The sequence below is a fragment of the Cryptomeria japonica genome, unplaced genomic scaffold (genome assembly GCF_030272615.1).
Source record: "Cryptomeria japonica unplaced genomic scaffold, Sugi_1.0 HiC_scaffold_201, whole genome shotgun sequence".
NCBI lineage: Eukaryota > Viridiplantae > Streptophyta > Pinopsida > Cupressales > Cupressaceae > Cryptomeria > Cryptomeria japonica.
In genome coordinates, this window is record NW_026729023.1 from 16,004 (window position 1) to 33,700 (window position 17,697).

The 17,697-nt window shown below is 33.4% G+C and overlaps 1 protein-coding gene across 3 annotated transcripts; it reads left to right on the top strand.

The window, feature by feature from the left end:
- The first annotated feature begins 1,955 nt into the window (after window positions 1-1,955).
- LOC131868277 (anthocyanidin 3-O-glucosyltransferase 7-like) lies at window positions 1,956-4,862 on the top strand. Of its 3 annotated transcripts, XM_059215626.1 has the most exons (3): window positions 1,956-2,039; window positions 2,512-3,532; window positions 3,632-4,862. In XM_059215626.1, exons 2-3 carry the CDS (start codon window positions 3,049-3,051, stop codon window positions 4,546-4,548), a joined length of 1,401 nt encoding a protein of 466 aa, XP_059071609.1. In that variant the 5' UTR covers window positions 1,956-2,039; window positions 2,512-3,048; the 3' UTR covers window positions 4,549-4,862. The 3 variants fall into 3 exon arrangements, with proteins under 3 accessions (XP_059071609.1, XP_059071610.1, XP_059071608.1); XM_059215627.1 differs by lacking the exon at window positions 1,956-2,039 and having other exon boundaries at window positions 2,344-3,532; window positions 3,644-4,862; XM_059215625.1 differs by lacking the exon at window positions 1,956-2,039 and having other exon boundaries at window positions 2,347-3,532.
- Window positions 4,863-17,697: the final 12,835 nt, after the last annotated feature.

The window sequence follows — 17,697 nt, forward strand, 5'->3', positions numbered from 1 at the left end:
ACGTATATTGATAAATAATGATTATATTTCAAATTTGCTAACCCTCGATTTTAAAATTTAGAAACACAAAGAATGTGATTATACCTACAATCCTATCGAAAAACATAATCACAAACTAATAAAAATTAGATTAAACATATTTTAAACCAAAAAGTAATAAAATATTAAATTAAATCCTAAATCTATATATAAATTTTTTTCCTAGTGTGATACACAACCATCATTCTACGTTGAACTATAAAATTCTCCCTTATTAGCCGTTAGGCTTGTTATGTTGGGAACTTACATCAGAATCTCCTCACATCTTACGCCTGACGTTTCCCTCCATTGCCGTAAAAAAGGTGGGTGCTCTGCAGCTGGGTTAGTTTTGAAATCAAATGAATTATTGGTATTAGCAAGAATCTGCACACTTGTCACTTGTCTTGTTTGTGGTCATTTCATAATCATCTGTTGAGGGAAATGAACCCAATGGTGAAAATGATGCCCCTGATAATTCATTTTCATTTGGGTCGAGAGACTACTTTGCAGATACATAAACCTGATATTTGAGGATAGAATTGCCAATCATGTCTAGGCTATTTTATGTTTTATTTCTTGAGCCATTGATTTCCCCACCCTAATGGACGACTTAGATTGAGTATCCACACAAGGCATTGGGTATACACATATATGTGGCATAATTAGTAGAATTAAGGTTATTCTAGGAGTGTCAGGAATGGTAATTGTTCCAACTAACTAAGTTATGTCATTAACAATAATATGGGTAATAGTTACAATTATAATTAGTAATGTAATAGATAGTGATATTATTGTGATTTTTAAAAACATTAATGTTATTTCGCAATATCATGATTGGAATGAACATTGATGTTATTGTTATAAAACACAAATGATATTAGTAATTTTATGATTAAAATAAATAATATTATCATGTTATGGCATATAATAATAATATTGCAATGTTACAAGAGTTGGTGAATGTAAATATCAGACTCAAGGTAATAACATTAGTACTATCAATGACCTCCAACATGAATGTCATTATCAAATAATATATTTGGAATCTAGATATAATGTTAATGCTACTAAATTAATTTTAAAATTATTGTGGTCATAATGATTAGATCAAGTGACACTATTAATGTCACAAAAAGAGCTTTAATATGGTTATTGTATTAAGGTTGATGAATAATAATACTAATATTCAATCATGAATATTAACTACATAGTTAGATCAAGCAACAATATCAATGTTAATACTATTAGTGTTCTCTTGAGAGTGGTAGTAATATGTTAATGATTTTATGGTTGAAACAAGTAGAATGTATATGGTGCTATGAGAAGCATAATGTTAATATATAAGTGATTCATTACTATTATGTTAGTAGAATTATGGCCACCTTAAAAAAAAGAAAAAGGTATCAGTTCATTGAATTTACAATCTAAATTGGAATTGATTGATGTCAAATACATATTACAAGATTTTGAGGGAATGAAGAATTAGATATCTTAAAGTTTGCAAATGGAGTTTAAAGGATTTGTAATTTTGTCTAATAACATATGCAAATGGTATTTTTTTGACTAGTTACTTCTCTAATAATATTGTGACAACAACCTCTTCATCTCAAATAATTAGTCTATATCTTACTATCAGCGTAACCCTTACAATTCTTTTTGATGTAAGTACTAGCTTATGAATCTTTGGATTGCCATATCTATCCATAGCACCATCTTACAAGTAATCCATCTCTTCTAGAGGGAAAGTGTTGTTATGAAGGGGCATTGAATGAGCTCACATGCCTTGACTTTGCTTCCACTTTTCACCTGCAAAACAGACCACGTGCCTTGACTGTACTGCCACGTTTTGCATGAATTATAGAGCAGCACTCGCGTGCCCCGCCCATACCTTCACTTTTTTTCATGCAAATGGCTATAGAGTCTACACGCCCTATTTGTGCTGGGCTAATGCGAAGATAGGATGAGTTACACAGCAAAAGAAATCAGTCAATATATATAGTAACAGTTCCAGATCATAGCAGGTAATACTTTTTGATCTGATCTCATACTGTATTTGGCTGCCTTCACTTGGTATGAACATCAGATTGCTGTTAACTGCCAAATTTGTAAACATCAAATTGTTGACGCATCAAAGCAAAGCAAAGACTCAAACAAATTCGATGATGATTGATGCTGAAAGAAGATGCTTTTAATTGGTTAAATTAATTGTTTAACTGCAGAATTAACTCTTCTAATATGTTTGCAAATGGTCCCAGCATTTCTAGGATTTCATTTGAGGTTACAAACAGTCCATATCTCTCATCTTATATTCTAATTTCTAATTGTTCCAATGAAAGTTTTTCTCTGATTTGTGTGTTCAATCTTCTAATGAATCCCTACAAATTGTAACTTGCATAGAATTCCATTGATGAGAACAGAAAATGGGCTTATCATCATTACCATCTTTTGATTCGTAAGATAGATTTATACTGATTGGATGACTTTGAATTACAGCCAGCACAAAGAGCAAATTTCAGCTCTATTACATTTTGGTGCTTGATCTGAATCAACTCAGAGCAACTGTTGACGAGTTATATTCTCCAAAGAGTTATATTCTGAAATTGTATGTCTATGTTTTGGATTTGTATTCCTGAAAGAAGATGATTGTTTTAGTTATTTCAGGTGAATTTGTTGGATTTTTTGTTTATAAATTCCTTCCACGGAACTTAGCAAAACCTATCGGACAACCGTTGCACCCAAAAACGCTTAGTTAAACATTATTGAGCACAGTGTTTTATGGTGGATGTGGCCATGACTAACGCAGAGTCAGAAAGCTAGATAAGTACAATCGCTATATGATATCGACTAAGAGACAAAAGTTTTCAGGCATGGGTCCCTTCTCAAAATGATGCTTCATCCATTATATTTTTTATAATGAAGATTTTTTATCATCCACAAGAAAAACTCGTTAGTTATCCATTCTACTTTGTCTTCTTTGCTGAGAAGAATAATAGATCTGTGTCGCTCTGGAGAAGGCTACAGAGCTAAGCTATGGCTCCCCACGCTCTTCTCATTCCTCTTCCTGCACAGGGTCACATTAATCCCATGATGCAGCTCGCCTGGAAGCTCGTCTCCCATGGATTCCTCATCACTTTCCTCAACTCTGACAGCACTCATAACCGCATACACAAAGCCAACACTCTAAATTCCTTCTTTGATAACATCCGAATGATATCTGCTCCCTTCGAATTCCCGCCATTGGATAGTCTGGAAGGCATTGAAAATAGAATCGAGTCGTTAATAAAGGGCCTGGGGCCTTCAGTAATTGATAAAGTGATTCAGGAAATAAACGCCAGGGAAGAAGAAAACAAGGTCACCTGTATAATTGCAGACGTCTGGATGTGCTTTGGCTTACAGGCGGTAGCCACGCTCCATGAACTTCCCCTCGCCGCTTTTCACACTGCTCTTGTTTCACTCTTCGCCATTCGCTACTTTAGTGCCCATCTGGTCTCGCTTGGCATCCTTCATTCTGATGGTAACATATAATCATACTCTTCCAATCGATTTTACCTTTTATTTCATGATGCAAACGATATTTAAAATCCTCTTTCATCTTTGTGGGTTTTATGTGAAGGAATTCCAAAAGAAGATAAAAAAACAAAATATCTTCCCTGCATGCCGGCGCTCCATTCTGGAGATCTTCCGTGGTTGTGGGCAGGCGAATACATGTTCCGGAAAGGGATTCGCATGGGAGAAGAAATCAAGGACATCAAATGGGTCCTCTTCAATTCTTTCATAGAGATTGAAGCTCCAGTAGTCGAAACGTTGTCGAAAGAAGTGGGCGTTTATCCAATAGGTCCTCTAATTCCTCCTGAGTTTCTGATCGATAGCAGGACAAGCACGAAGGTTCTTCCAAGCTTCAGAAAGACTGACACAGATTGCTTACAATGGCTAGATAAACAGTGTGCCCACTCTGTGATCTACATATCCTTTGGAAGTACTGGAATTCTAAGTGAAAAGCAACTGGAAGAGCTTGCTCTGGGATTGGAGGCCACCCAGAGACCATTTCTGTGGGTTGTGCGCTCCGATCTGATGAAAGGAAGCGAAGCTAATTTACCTGTTGGTTTCTTGGAGCAAGTGAGAGATAGAGGTTGCATAGTTTCGTGGGCGCCACAGTTAGAGGTGTTATCTCATCCTTCCATAGCCTGTTTTGTAACTCACTGTGGATGGAACTCTGTGCAGGAAAGCATCACCATGGGCGTGCCCATGCTTTGTTGGCCTTACTTTGCAGACCAATTTCTTAACCGCGCGTATGTTGTAGATGTGTGGAAATTGGGTCTGCCATTAAATGCGAATAGCCAAGGAATTATAAAGCAGGGGGAAATTGTGAAAGGTGTGGAGATTTTGCAGGAATCGGAACAAGGCCTGGAGATCAGAGAGGAAGCGAAAAAATTGAAGATAATTGCTAGGGATGCAGTCAAGGACGGGGGCTCCTCATGGAATAACTTTAATCTATTTGTCACAGCTATGAAGCGACAGCCAAATGAATGACTTGCTTTCTGGAGCGATTGTTTTGTTTCACTTGACTACTTATCCTGCAAAAAGCTATTCTTTTATCTTGATAAAGTCGTCCCTTGTGTCGTACTTCCACATAGGTTATGTCAACCATGTTGTTACAAGACATTCTTACTAGTTCAGCAATCTCCTATAAAATAAATAAAATAAAAAAAAAGTGATGTGTTAAAAGCTATTTTGTTAAAAACGGACCTAGAAAGTGAAGGGTGTAAATGCTATCTACTTTGATCATAATTCACGTTGTTATTGTATCATTCAGTAATACAATATTGTTGTTGTTTGGTGGAGTGTGGAGTTTTGTACTTCAATTTTTTGAAGTCTTTATTTTTTTAATTTTATTCAATAATTGGATTTTAAATTTTTTTCGATTGATATAATTAAATAAGATTTTAATGATCTGGTTAATTAAAAGTGAGTTAGGCTTGTACCATTACATATCTGGAGAAAAAAAGTGCCACCTAGGGTGCATGAGAAATGCACACCTAGCTAGAGACAAAACACCAAAAAATAGTAAGGAACCACCAAGCACTAGATGAACCAGTAAACAAAAACCACAAAAAAACCAGTCAACCACCAAAGATAGGAATAAATGGTCAACTGGGTGGAGGCGTTACCCTCTTGACAATCTTTACAGTCCTAAAAATTTATTAGAATGTGATTTTTTTGTTAGAGTCCTTAGCAGAATTCAGAGTACTAGAATTTGGAGTATCTTTAACCATAGAGGTAGGGGATTCCATCGAAGTAGAGGGGGATATAGCATGTCTCTTACACTTGGCTTTCCTACGGTCGATCTCCTCTTCAATAGCCTATAGGGAAGCCAAATTCTTTAGGACCATCTCCAAGCTTCTCATTGAAATCTCCTCAATTTCATTCTTAAGGATCTCTCGACTTTCCTTTGAGACATCTTCTCGCCAAGGTCTTTTAGCATTCCTTCAACTTTATCCCAATTCTCTAATCTATCAGCCATATTGCTCGCAAGTTCCCATACCTGTTCATCCTTCTCCTCCATTGCCCATTCGTTCGCTCTTGCACTAGCCTTAGCCATAACCTCCATTCTATTAATATTCTAGATAGGCAAATTGAACTGTGATAAAGGCCATTTAATCACCACATCTAGTTTTAGGATTTTAATGTTTTGAATAATAAAAGTGGGATAGGCTTGTACCATTATGTAACTGTAAAGCAACACCAAGAGCGCATGAGGGATACACAACCAACAAAAAGACTTCCCACCAAAGAACAACAAAAACCTAGCAAGGAAAATAGAGAATGAACAACCAAACTAAAAATCCAGCAGACAAAAAAGAACTAGGACCAGTAAAACACAAACCAACAGCCCAACATAGACACAAAGTGATAGTTTATTGCATGGGATTACCCTTGTCCTGCCAATTATGGCACAAACTAAGAACTTTATCAGAAAAAGAGACATTTTACTTGATCCAACCCCAAAACTAGAGGAGACTAGCATAGAGTTAGGGGTGGCCTATACCATCAAAGTGATGGGGTCAGAGCTCGTGGCCAGGGAATCCATGCATCTTTTTTCTTCCCCCCTTCTTCTTTCCATCTCATTGTGGATAGCCTATAGGGAGGCATTGTGCTTACTAACTACATCCTCGCAAGCACTGTTAACATCCTCAATTTTATTTTTAAGGGCCTTCTGGGTTTTCTTAATCTCTTCCAGCTCATAGTTATTGCCTGCATTCTTGATCCTGGAGTCCATGTCAGAAATCTTTCCGTCCATCATTTCCCACTGCCCCAAAATACCCATTAGATCATTGGCAGATTTCTATACCCTTTCCTCATTCAACTCTTTAGCCCAAGTGTTGGCCTTGGCCTCGGGCTCGACCAACTCCAATCAATTAATCTTCTTGATGGCCATATTCATTTGCACAAAGAGCCATTTTATCAACTCTTCCTATCTTTGGATGTCTTAGTCCAATTCTTTCACAATTTTTTTCATAGTCGAAGTAGTACCCTGAAATTTGGAGTGATCAAGGAAGGGAGGGTTAAGAGGGGGAGGGCTAGGGTTTCCTCCAATTTTAGCAGGGGACGAACTTCCAATCCTAAAGTATTCGAGGAGTTTAAATCCTTCAAGGATTGAGATTCAGAGACAAAATCATCAACAACCTCATTAACCATTTCTTGTTGTAGCTCATACTAGACACCCACATCTTGATCCTTTTTGGTGACAGCAATGGCTTTAAATTTGGCCATTCTAGCAGGGTTTTTCCTAGTGGGCATTTTAGAACCAGAGTGAGGCATAACCTGTTCCCCAAAATTAGAGGGTGTAACAATAAGGTTAATAATTAGATTGGGATAATAGGTAGACCTAGCCACAATAGAATGGACTCCACTAGAGGGGGATGAAGCCATGTGGAAGTTATACAGTCTCTAGATGAGACCCTGGTGGAGTGGGGGATTACCCCTTTCAATGGCTTTGCAAATAGATTGAGACAAAGAAGACATAATCCATAAAAGGAATTTCATTCTAACCCCATATTGGAGGTGATTTAGCATCGGAAAAATCTATGTATGGAACCTTTTTTTCTACCGTCCAAGGTGAAGTACTTCATTATGAGCAGAGACATCCTTCCAAATTTTGAGGAAATTCTTTTTGTTGTAGCCACTTTTAAGCTTGGAAACTCCTTCACTTGGTTGAAAAAACCGATCCAAGTCATCCTTGTAATTCCCTTTTGGTTTTTTGGGAAAGGACACACCATCAAGGGTCAGCTCTGTCACCTTCGCAATAGCCTTTGCAGAAACCACAAAATTAATACTGCCAATCTTCACGTTCCCATTGTCTCAATCATTAACCAAACTAATAGAGCTCTTAGGGTCATGACCAGTCATCCTTTCAACACAATTATCTAGGTTCCCCTTGATCATTTTGTCCAAAATATCCCCATTATTTTTAAATTTGGATCAGCTGTCAAGTTAAGTCTGAATCAAATCGTCTCCCCATAATCGCAAAATAGAAAACCAAGATGAGAAAGTGACAAGCCTAGGAAATGTGGTGGTAGGAAGTACCATCAATAATTTTTAAATCCCACCTAATTAACAAGCAAGGAGTGGAAAGGGTGAGAAAGACAAGTACAAAAACGCCAATTTGGGATTCTACATCATTAACTAACAAGTCCTTCAAGATCATGGCACAAGCCTGCATTGGGATTTCATGCAAGTGGAACCAAATTTTAAAATCATTAACATACACACCCATTCCCACCAGCTTGTCTGCCACACAACTGCCTTCATGTCTCACCTAGTAGAGCCTGATGATTCCTAGTAAGGGAAGGAGATTGTGACTATTGGCGATAAGAGGGTTAGCTTTCCACTCTGGTTTAGCTTCCCTTTTGAGCATCATAATGGTATTGCTCGAGTCACCTTCAATAATTATACGCTTGAGCCCCTTTTCCTCGGCCATGCTCAACCCATGATAAACAACTGCCACTTTATCCATGCTTGAAGTTTGGATTCCAAGATTTGCCACATAGGCAAGGATGAGGCTACCACATGAATCTCTAATCACTCCACCCCGTCCCACATCATCCTAGTTGCCCCTACACGACCAGTCAAAATTCAACTCCAACCAACCGATAAGATTTCAATGTTGTTAATATATTAAATTTACATAAAATTATTCAACTTAATAAAATAAGTAAAGTATCTACAATAAAATATTAAAAAAGAGAGAGCAAAGTAATAAAAAATTAAATTACACCGAGCACAAAATAAATAATTAAATTATATGTAATTATTATTAGAAATAATAAATACTATTTTAAATGTATAAATTAATGTAATTTGAAAGTGATATTTTAAAGATAACAAAACGATGTTAAAGACATTAAGAATAGTTATTTTACAAATAAATTTTTAGGATTAATTAGACTGTGTCTTAGAATATTTATAATAACTACACAAATATTAAGTTTAAATTTACAATTGCAAATTCGATATTTGTTCTTGCAAACCTAATGTCCATATTTTTGAAACTAAACTACTATGTAAATTTGATTCTATATCCATACATGGAATTGGAATAAGGTATATTGTCAAGATTCAATTCTAACTCCTTTTAGAAAAATACATTTTCCTAAAGGAAAGATTAGGGTTCTAAGAAGCTTGTCTCACAAACAAAGCAATGTGATAAGAAGAAATAAAAGGACAAAGCATTCATATTGTATGAAAATATAAATCTAGAAACTACATGCAAAATGACACTCTAGAGGTGAAAACAAGGGTGGGCATGCTTGGTGAAATCAAGCTCATACAATAAATCAAATCAAACCCTTAAGAAAGATAAATTTATAAAGCATAGACAAAAGCTAACCATAATGAGAACTAAAAAATAATATAATGTAATTTTTTTTATAAGTACTCTAATTTTGAAGGAAAAAATATACAAGATGTAGAGATATAAAGTTCACTAAATTATAATTTGATAAATCACTCATTTAAAAAAAATTAGAATAAAGTATAATTAGATTTAAAAAGTGAATGTTTGAGGTGAAAACGATGGTGAATATGGTTTTTGAGCAAGGTCAAATAATGAACCAAAAAATGTCAAGAAAGATGTTATTATAAATCATATATAGGAAAAAGTAATAAAACCCTAAAGAGAAAAATTAAGATCATGTAATCATAAAAGTTAAATCTAAAAAATTCTAATTTATAAGGAAAAATCCTACATGGTGTGAGGATGTTAGGTTTATCGATATTATCAAGTTGACCAATTTATAATGTAATGAAATATAATCAAATATTGATAAGAGTATAGGGTTTAAGAATTAAAACTAATAATTGAAATTGTTAAAAAATTTAAATTTATTATTAGAAATAAATTGAGTATGAGAATTATCTTGAAATTTGATATGAAAAATGTTGTGAAAAACATACATGCTAAAAAATCTTAACTAGAATAATTTTGCTTTTTATGTGTTTTCTTGACAAACTGTATCCCTTATCTTGAGATTGATTCTTGATTAGATCATAATATCATTCTTTGATTCAATTAGGACATTTGTGAAATAACATTACACCTATAACTAGGGTACATTGCACATGTGAATGCTTGTCATAATTGAACCTTTGAGAGGCTCTTATTTCTCCCTTTCAAGCTCAAAGGAACCATCTTTAGCTTCGTCATAACATTGGCCCATAAAATTTGACTAACCAATAAAGGACACACAATACTTTCTATAAATCAAGGAGGCTCTAAAACAAGAACTAATATCAACACGAGACATATATTTTATGGCCAAGGATACTAGCCATTAGTTTTGAGAGTAGGATATGTGTGCATCTGTTTGTTCAAATATGTGACCAAGATGGTAAGTTGTGATACATGTCAAAGGTTAACAAGAAAAATGAAAGACATATGTGCTTTACTAAAAATAGTTTCAACTAAGGGTCCATTTCAATAGTAGGGCATTTTTATTACAAAAATCCTCTAATAAATATAGTATTAGTAATAGTTTAAAATGGACATTTTTAGCCAAAATAATTTTATCAAATTTGTATTCATCCATTCATATAAAGAAAAAAATTTCATTTACCTATGATGTATATCTTACTAACTAATGTCATCCCTAGGTTTAGGATGCCTCAAACGATCATTTCTAGTAATTTTATGTGTTTTAGAGCAGATGAAATCATTATATTCCAATAAAAAGGGATTGTAATTACCTTTTGATCTCCTTATCATTCTCACGCCAATGTAAAACTAATTCTGACAAGAAAACCTTGATACTAGATTGTCATTAGGACCCTAGAGTAAAACAAGAGGAGAATTGAAAAAATTAAGTTTCTACTCTAGATTGATGTATAATTAATTCTTTAAAAAATATAGGTAAAATCCCTTTTTGAATTATTACATGGGACACATATTACATTCCTTATATAAATTTAGAGTTGTGTACCAAATCTTATGATACATTGATGAAATCAAAGAATATCTTATCACTCAAAGGTTTAACCATGGATTTAGGAGGGATTTAAAGTTCAAAGGGATTGACTAGAAGGGGCCTAATGAATCTATCTATACTAAAAAATATTATTCGAAGGGATAATGTATGAAATGATACATTTCTATGAAATCAAATAGATATCTTTCTTGAAAGATGGAGATTCTATAACATTATCCATTGAACTCACAACCACACCCTTTGAGAAATCACATAAATTTTATATTGTTTCTTCACCAAATGAGTAGACAATATATTAAATATTATAAATGTCCACTTTTATACAAAGAATTTTCAAGAGTTTTACACTAAATAGTACTTTTGAGAAACATGTTGAAATGTGTGGAAACGAGATGCTAGCCTGGGAACGTAAGCTAAGACCTCAAATCTCCATGGATTTAATTAGAAACATAAACCAGGTTTAGTTACAATCCTAATAGGAGACAAGAACCTAAGGGGTTTATAATTCTATTGTTGCAATTGATTTGAGGTTATCAATTTTGTATAAATGAACTAGTATAAATGATATGAAATTGAAAACTTTCAACACAAATAGTAAAATATATAATAGAAGACCAAACAATAGATCATACCTAGAAAGAGAAGCTAAATAAGAATCTATAATTGTAATTTGGACCAAAAAATGTAAGATTGGTGTGTTGGGCATCCCAATCAAATGGTGTTTGTATCTTGACACTAAGTTCCAAATTTTGGTCAAGAGGTTGTGTTTGAAAAGTGTTAGACACAGTTGGAGAGTTCCCTCATCTAGGTTTTTCTACATGTTTGATGTTTGATATCATCTATCATTATCTACTCTACACACCTATAGAACTCTTCATGGTTGTATCTAGATATACTCATATGTAAATGTGAAAATTTTTGTATTGTATAAGGGCTTGCCTTAAGTCAAACCCTATGTTGTTGTTTCTACTTCCACTACAATAATGTTTGATAAAAAAGAGATCTTGTCCTAAAAAAGGGTAGAGGCTACAATCTTAATATAAATTCTCAAATTGATAAGTGTTACCTTAGATTCAAAATTCTTGGCATTAAGTCTCAAATAAGGCTTTATGATTCTTTAATGGCGATAATGCATGCCTTCATCATGGAGAAACACATAAAACTTGATCATGATTGTTGAAACTTGAAATATTAATTGCTTGATTATAGAATTTTGCTCAATTGACTTGAATATTCTTGATTATGTCCTCAATTTTAATTCTTTATGTTGATGGGAATTTGAAATGAGAGTGGGAGTTGTATTTATGTGCAACTTATACTTTTTAATTTTTTTGGAGGGAAGGGTAACATCATAGAGAAATTTCACACTATTTATAAAGCTCACTATTAAAATTTAAGTTTGGGGCCAAATTGCTTAGACAGTGGCATTAGAAACCATATTCCACCATGATAAGGGAATTGGGCACCCTATTCCTTGAAATTTGGGATATAAAAGAGGTCTTGACTAGAGAATTGTATCAAGTTTCTAAAAATGGCCTCAAAATTGAGAACAAATAGACACGAACCTAGTACATTAGAGAAGGTATATGAGATTCATTAGTCTTATTATCTAATCTAGGAATAAAAAAATATTTGTCATCAACAATACATTCAATAATGATTAATAGGGCCAACTACAAACCCTTGGGAGAGTTGGACATAATGATTGATTATTCCTTCTCTTGTGATTTGATTTTTGGATATGATAGAATGATGAAATGCAAGTACTAGGTTTAAAGATGGATAATTTATAGTAATTAGCATGAATAGAAAGATAAAAAAAAAAGATAAGAAAACTATAAGAATAGATATAGAACAAGGATTAGAAAGGAACCTACACCTAGAATTTAAGCTTGAAAGTGATGGACTATGTGGCTAGGCATCCTAGTCTTGAAGGTGTCTAATGCAAATATTATAAATAAATTTTGAATCAGGATCCACTTAGATTAACCCCTTGAAGTTTTATCAAAAAAGTGTCGAACACTTTAGACATTGGAAAGTGTCTAGGGTTTTTTGGTCCATCAAAGACTAAATCTCTTCGTCTTAGTTTGTACTTCCTAAATATATAGTTTTTATCTATCAAATTTGAGTCATATTTATAAAAGAGATAATAAATTGGTGTTGGGTTGTATAAAGGTTTTCCTAAGTCAAACCTTAGGCTGGAATTAATCCTACAACAATGATGATTAGGAAAAAAAAGATTACAATTGTAGGGAAAAGGCAAAATTTGAAGTGAAATGTTGAATACACGAGATTATTTTTCAAGATTGATGTTGTTAATGATGATGTGATAATATTTGGATAGGACCCTCAAGTGTTGATGCAATAACATAACAAGATAAGTTCAATCATAAAAGCTCACTTGTGTGAATATTGTTATAACTTGCTACTTTATAATGGTTGAATTTGAAGAAATTTACTCATAATACTTTATCTAGGAGTTGATTGAAATGTTTGAGTGATTAAAATGCTTGAATTAATTAGTAAATATTCTCTTATATAGCATTCCCAAGATATTTCATAAATTAGGCTGACCTCCAATAGTCATATTAAAATTTTGAGAGAAAATTTTTTTTGGCAAGAACTGACACATCGATAGATTCAAATTTGGGAGTGTGAGATTTTGCCAAGATCAAGAGCTCAATGAAAAGTATAATAGAGAGACAAAATAGATGATAGGAATAAAATATATTCTATCAAGAAGAAAATACTGATCAACTGGATCATCAAGTGTTACATACAATGTAGGTGAGCCTGCTTATATAGGCAAGGCTATATGGATATGTGAGCACACAAACATGACATGTGGCTCAATAAGAAACAAGGGTAGGTAGGAAATAGGTGTGGTAGGTAGGAGAAACAATATAATATTCCACATGAGGTGGATCGTGCACCGAAGGTGGAATGTAACAACAAGATAAGACCACAAAAGGTGGAAATTATCCTACACACACTATCCCAATGTGGCACAAACACCCAAGTGTCTCATACCCAAACTACTATGATATGCATGTACCTAAGTAAACTTAAGTAAGGTGTAATAATATCCAAGATGAATAAATAATTACACCAACAGGGAGGACCATTGCACCTAGTTGCTCTATTCCACTAGGACTAGGGAACTTAGATCCCTAGTCCACCTTTACTATGGCACCTAGGTGCATAGTCCACCTAGACTATGGTGTCGAGCACCCTAGTCCACCCAGAAGTGGGTGGAACAGAGCAGGTGTGCATAGGTTCACAATACATGATCTAATTACTAAATTGACATATGATAGTAGTTTGATAGTAATAAGGGAAAAAATAGGCTTGGAAAGAGCTATGAAGAAACATACATGTTGAACACTTTTGGATGCTAGGGGGTGAATAAACATATACTAAAATTTTACCATTCATTAATCATTCATTCCACTTATCACATGTGTAAAAGTAAGTTACAACTTTAAAAAAAGATCAATCACACAAGAACACCAAGAGTTTTATGTGGAAAACCCAATGTGAGAAAAATCACAGTGAGAACTATCTCACTATATGGAAATTGAATACAATTTTTTAGTCTCTTGGGCAAGGAAGATCATTGCTTTTGAATTAGAGTTGTAGGCTAAGGTGTACAACCCTAGGGCAAGATACAATGTACTTGCAACACATCGAAATGTTGATTACCATTGGCATTCATTGTTATGAAAATATTATAACTGACTTCATTACTACTTATTTGCAATTGTATGCCTTTGGTCTTACACCACACGCCATACACAACTTCTTATTCAACTCATTCATTCCTCCAAAAGATCTCATTCCTTATATATCATCCACACAAAGAGACACATCAATTAGTTCAATGTAATTAGATGTAACGTGTAGACTATTAACACTCAAACCAAAATAATTCTCCAAAGCAATGCGGAAGGGAAAAAAGGCATGTGAAGCATCACACTATATTGACACACCTTCCTATTACTCCCAAGTCATCTCCTTCAACTCCACATGCTACCACACATACCAAAAACATTCATGTGAGCTCTAGAAGATAGAACCAGTAACGAAATCCAACCAAACATACTCAAAATATGATGCAAAACTCCACAATACTTATGGATGCACAACATAGCATCACCTAATACCAACAACACAAAATAATTGAACTACAACACCAAATCATAAGAAGGTGGAGGAATGCATAACATTGATGCAACTAGGTAAGAGTAAATGTGTAAATAAATAGAATATAAGATTAGGTATAAGGATGAGTAAATCCATAATGTAACTAGGTAATTATGGGTGGGAAATATCAAAAAATTGATTGTTAGATTTACTAAAATATAAGGTAGAGGAATAATTTTTGTGAAGAAATACAAGGAATAATAGGGTAATATACAAATTTTAGGGAGATAAAATAATATGTTGTGAGATAGAATGAGATTTTGTGATGATGGATATCTAAAAGGGAGATATGAGAGTAAGAAAACTAGGTTTAGGGACAAACAAACTAGGCATCATGAAGGGAAAGACGTGTGTTAATTATGAGATATATGATGATAAATGATGAAATAGTGTTTTGGCTAATAGAAAACAATATTAAAGTGAAAGATATTTCTTAAAATACTTTTGTAGGCTATGATATAATGAATATTTTAAAACATTTTCCAAAATGGGGTGGTAGCTAGTACTATAGAAATTTTTTTTAAAACATAGTATGTATTAGGGTAAAACTCTTTAAATAAAATATAATATTTTGGTAAGCATGGGTTATTTGTCTAGTTTTATGTGTTTAAAATTTAATATAATTTCACCCTTTCATACACTAATATAAATATGCTAATATAATACAACATTAGTATTTAACATATACATGATTAATTATATATTTCTAACTAGAAAAAATTATAATATTAATCTAGGTAATGCTTACACATAAACTTGTAAATAATAAGAATAGCGTAAGGGTCATGTGTCGCTATGATTTAATGAATCATGATTACCATAGAAGCTAAGTACTATAGTGAACACGATATACTATATTATTTTAGGCTTTATATGAACTATGTAGGATATTGGTATCAAATCTATGTGTTTATGTATGTTAAGTAAATAATGGGATTCAAGCATGGGCTATGAAGACATGTGGATTCTAATGAAAGTTAGTTTTAAACTAGGAACCTCATAAGGCTTACTTAAAAATAAATTATTATTGAAACTATAAGTTATATATTTTCCTTTATTCATCCATGTTTTGTGAGGGGTCCCAGAAGTATATATATGCAGTTTTGTGGTAGAAGCTAAAGTTTCATTTACGTAACCATAATGAAATTTCATTCTACATGCAAGAATTTTTGGCACAATGTTAGGATGGATGAGAAGTATTTTTCAATCAAAATACATTGTTGTAGCTGAATTATTTTTTCAATTGGAAAAAAATTGTTTAAAATGTTGACTTATAGATAGATATTTGCTCAAAAATATATTATTAAATGTTATTTTGGATTGATAATGTTGGTTTTTACTTGTGACTTTAAAAAATAAATATTTTGGTTAGCTAGTAATATTTTGGTGTCTGAGTTTAAGATGCTAAAAACAATGTCACAATAATATTTTTCTAATGCTACACAAGAAAAAAAAAAGTAAAAATAACTTCTTTTTTTTCACGCACCACTTTGATAATTTTTTAATGCTACACAAGAAGAAAATAAGGTAAAAATAGCTTACCTTTTTTTTTCACGCACAACTTCGCTATTTATTTGCACCTTTTGCCGTAATAATTTACTTTGAATCAATACATTCATTTCTTGTTTTGTACTTGCTATTTATATTAGTTTGAAGAGTTATGACCATTCGAAAAGATATAATATTTAATAAAAAATTTATGATCGACTTTTAAATTTTTTTTTGGTCGGCTTTTAATTTATATAAGTTAACATTTTTTTTTAACATGGTCATGCGCTCCACCCCGTGCTATCACTGTAGGTTACGTCTTTGGACGTAATAAGAATAGCCTAAAGGTCACATGTCATTATGATTTAATGAATCGGGATTACCATAGAAGCTAAGTATTGTAGCGAACAAGATATACTGAATAATTTTAGGCTTTATAGGAACTAGGTAGGATATTGGTGTCAAATCTATGTGTTCATGTATGTTAAGTAAATAATATGATTAAGGATGGGTTATGAAGACATGTGGATTCTAGTGAAAGTTAGTTTTAAACTGATAGTTCTGATACTAAATGTAAGTACAAATCCAATAACCAACAAGATGAGAGGGGGGGTGAATCATACAAACTTAATCTTCCATAAAAACATCAGATTCAACCTCGGTAACATATAATTTAGTAATATAACCAAAACTGTTAAACATGCAAACTCAAAAGCATATAAACATCATAAACCTCATAACACCAGATTTAACGTGGAAACCCAAATAGGGAAAAACCACTGTGGGATTTCAGACCCACTAAGAAATATACTCTCTAGAGTATGCTCGGTTAAAAGCAAATCCTGTTAAAGATTACAAATACATTGCTAGATGTGACCCAGTTAAGGGATTTCCCTCGAATCTGTTAGGATCTTCACCTTGTTAGAAGTGACCTTGTTAAAGGATTTCAAACACTCAATCAGAATGTCACCTTGCTAGAGGGTTTTGCAAATAAGACTATTAAGTCCACTCGGTTAAGAGATTTTCTGTCACTTTCACAAAATAACATTAATAAAAATCTATCTGCAACTTCACATCTAAAATGCTAAAGCAGATTCTTATTTGTTCAATACAATCTAGACATAGAACTAATCTTGTCCATCTGCTGGGCTTCTATACTCTGTTTTTCAAAACAGGTCTTCAAGATTCAGTGCTCAGTAATCACTATGTAGCATCCCAGTGCATACACTTGCCTGCATACATTGTTTATCAACAGTTTCCTATTTATAAACAATTAGCTAACCGCTTAATCTCCTTGATCACATTTCCCATGATCAATCATAGCCATCAGATCTTCAAACTTGACTAGGTTCAATGCATCTTTCGATCTAAAAATGTTTTACCCTGCCTTGGAACTTGCATACATTTCTTGGAACTTGTGCTAGGGTATTGCGGTTCAATCTAAACTGTAGATCTTCCTGCCGATCTTCCATTGCCATAGATTCTTAACAAACTATATTTACGGCAT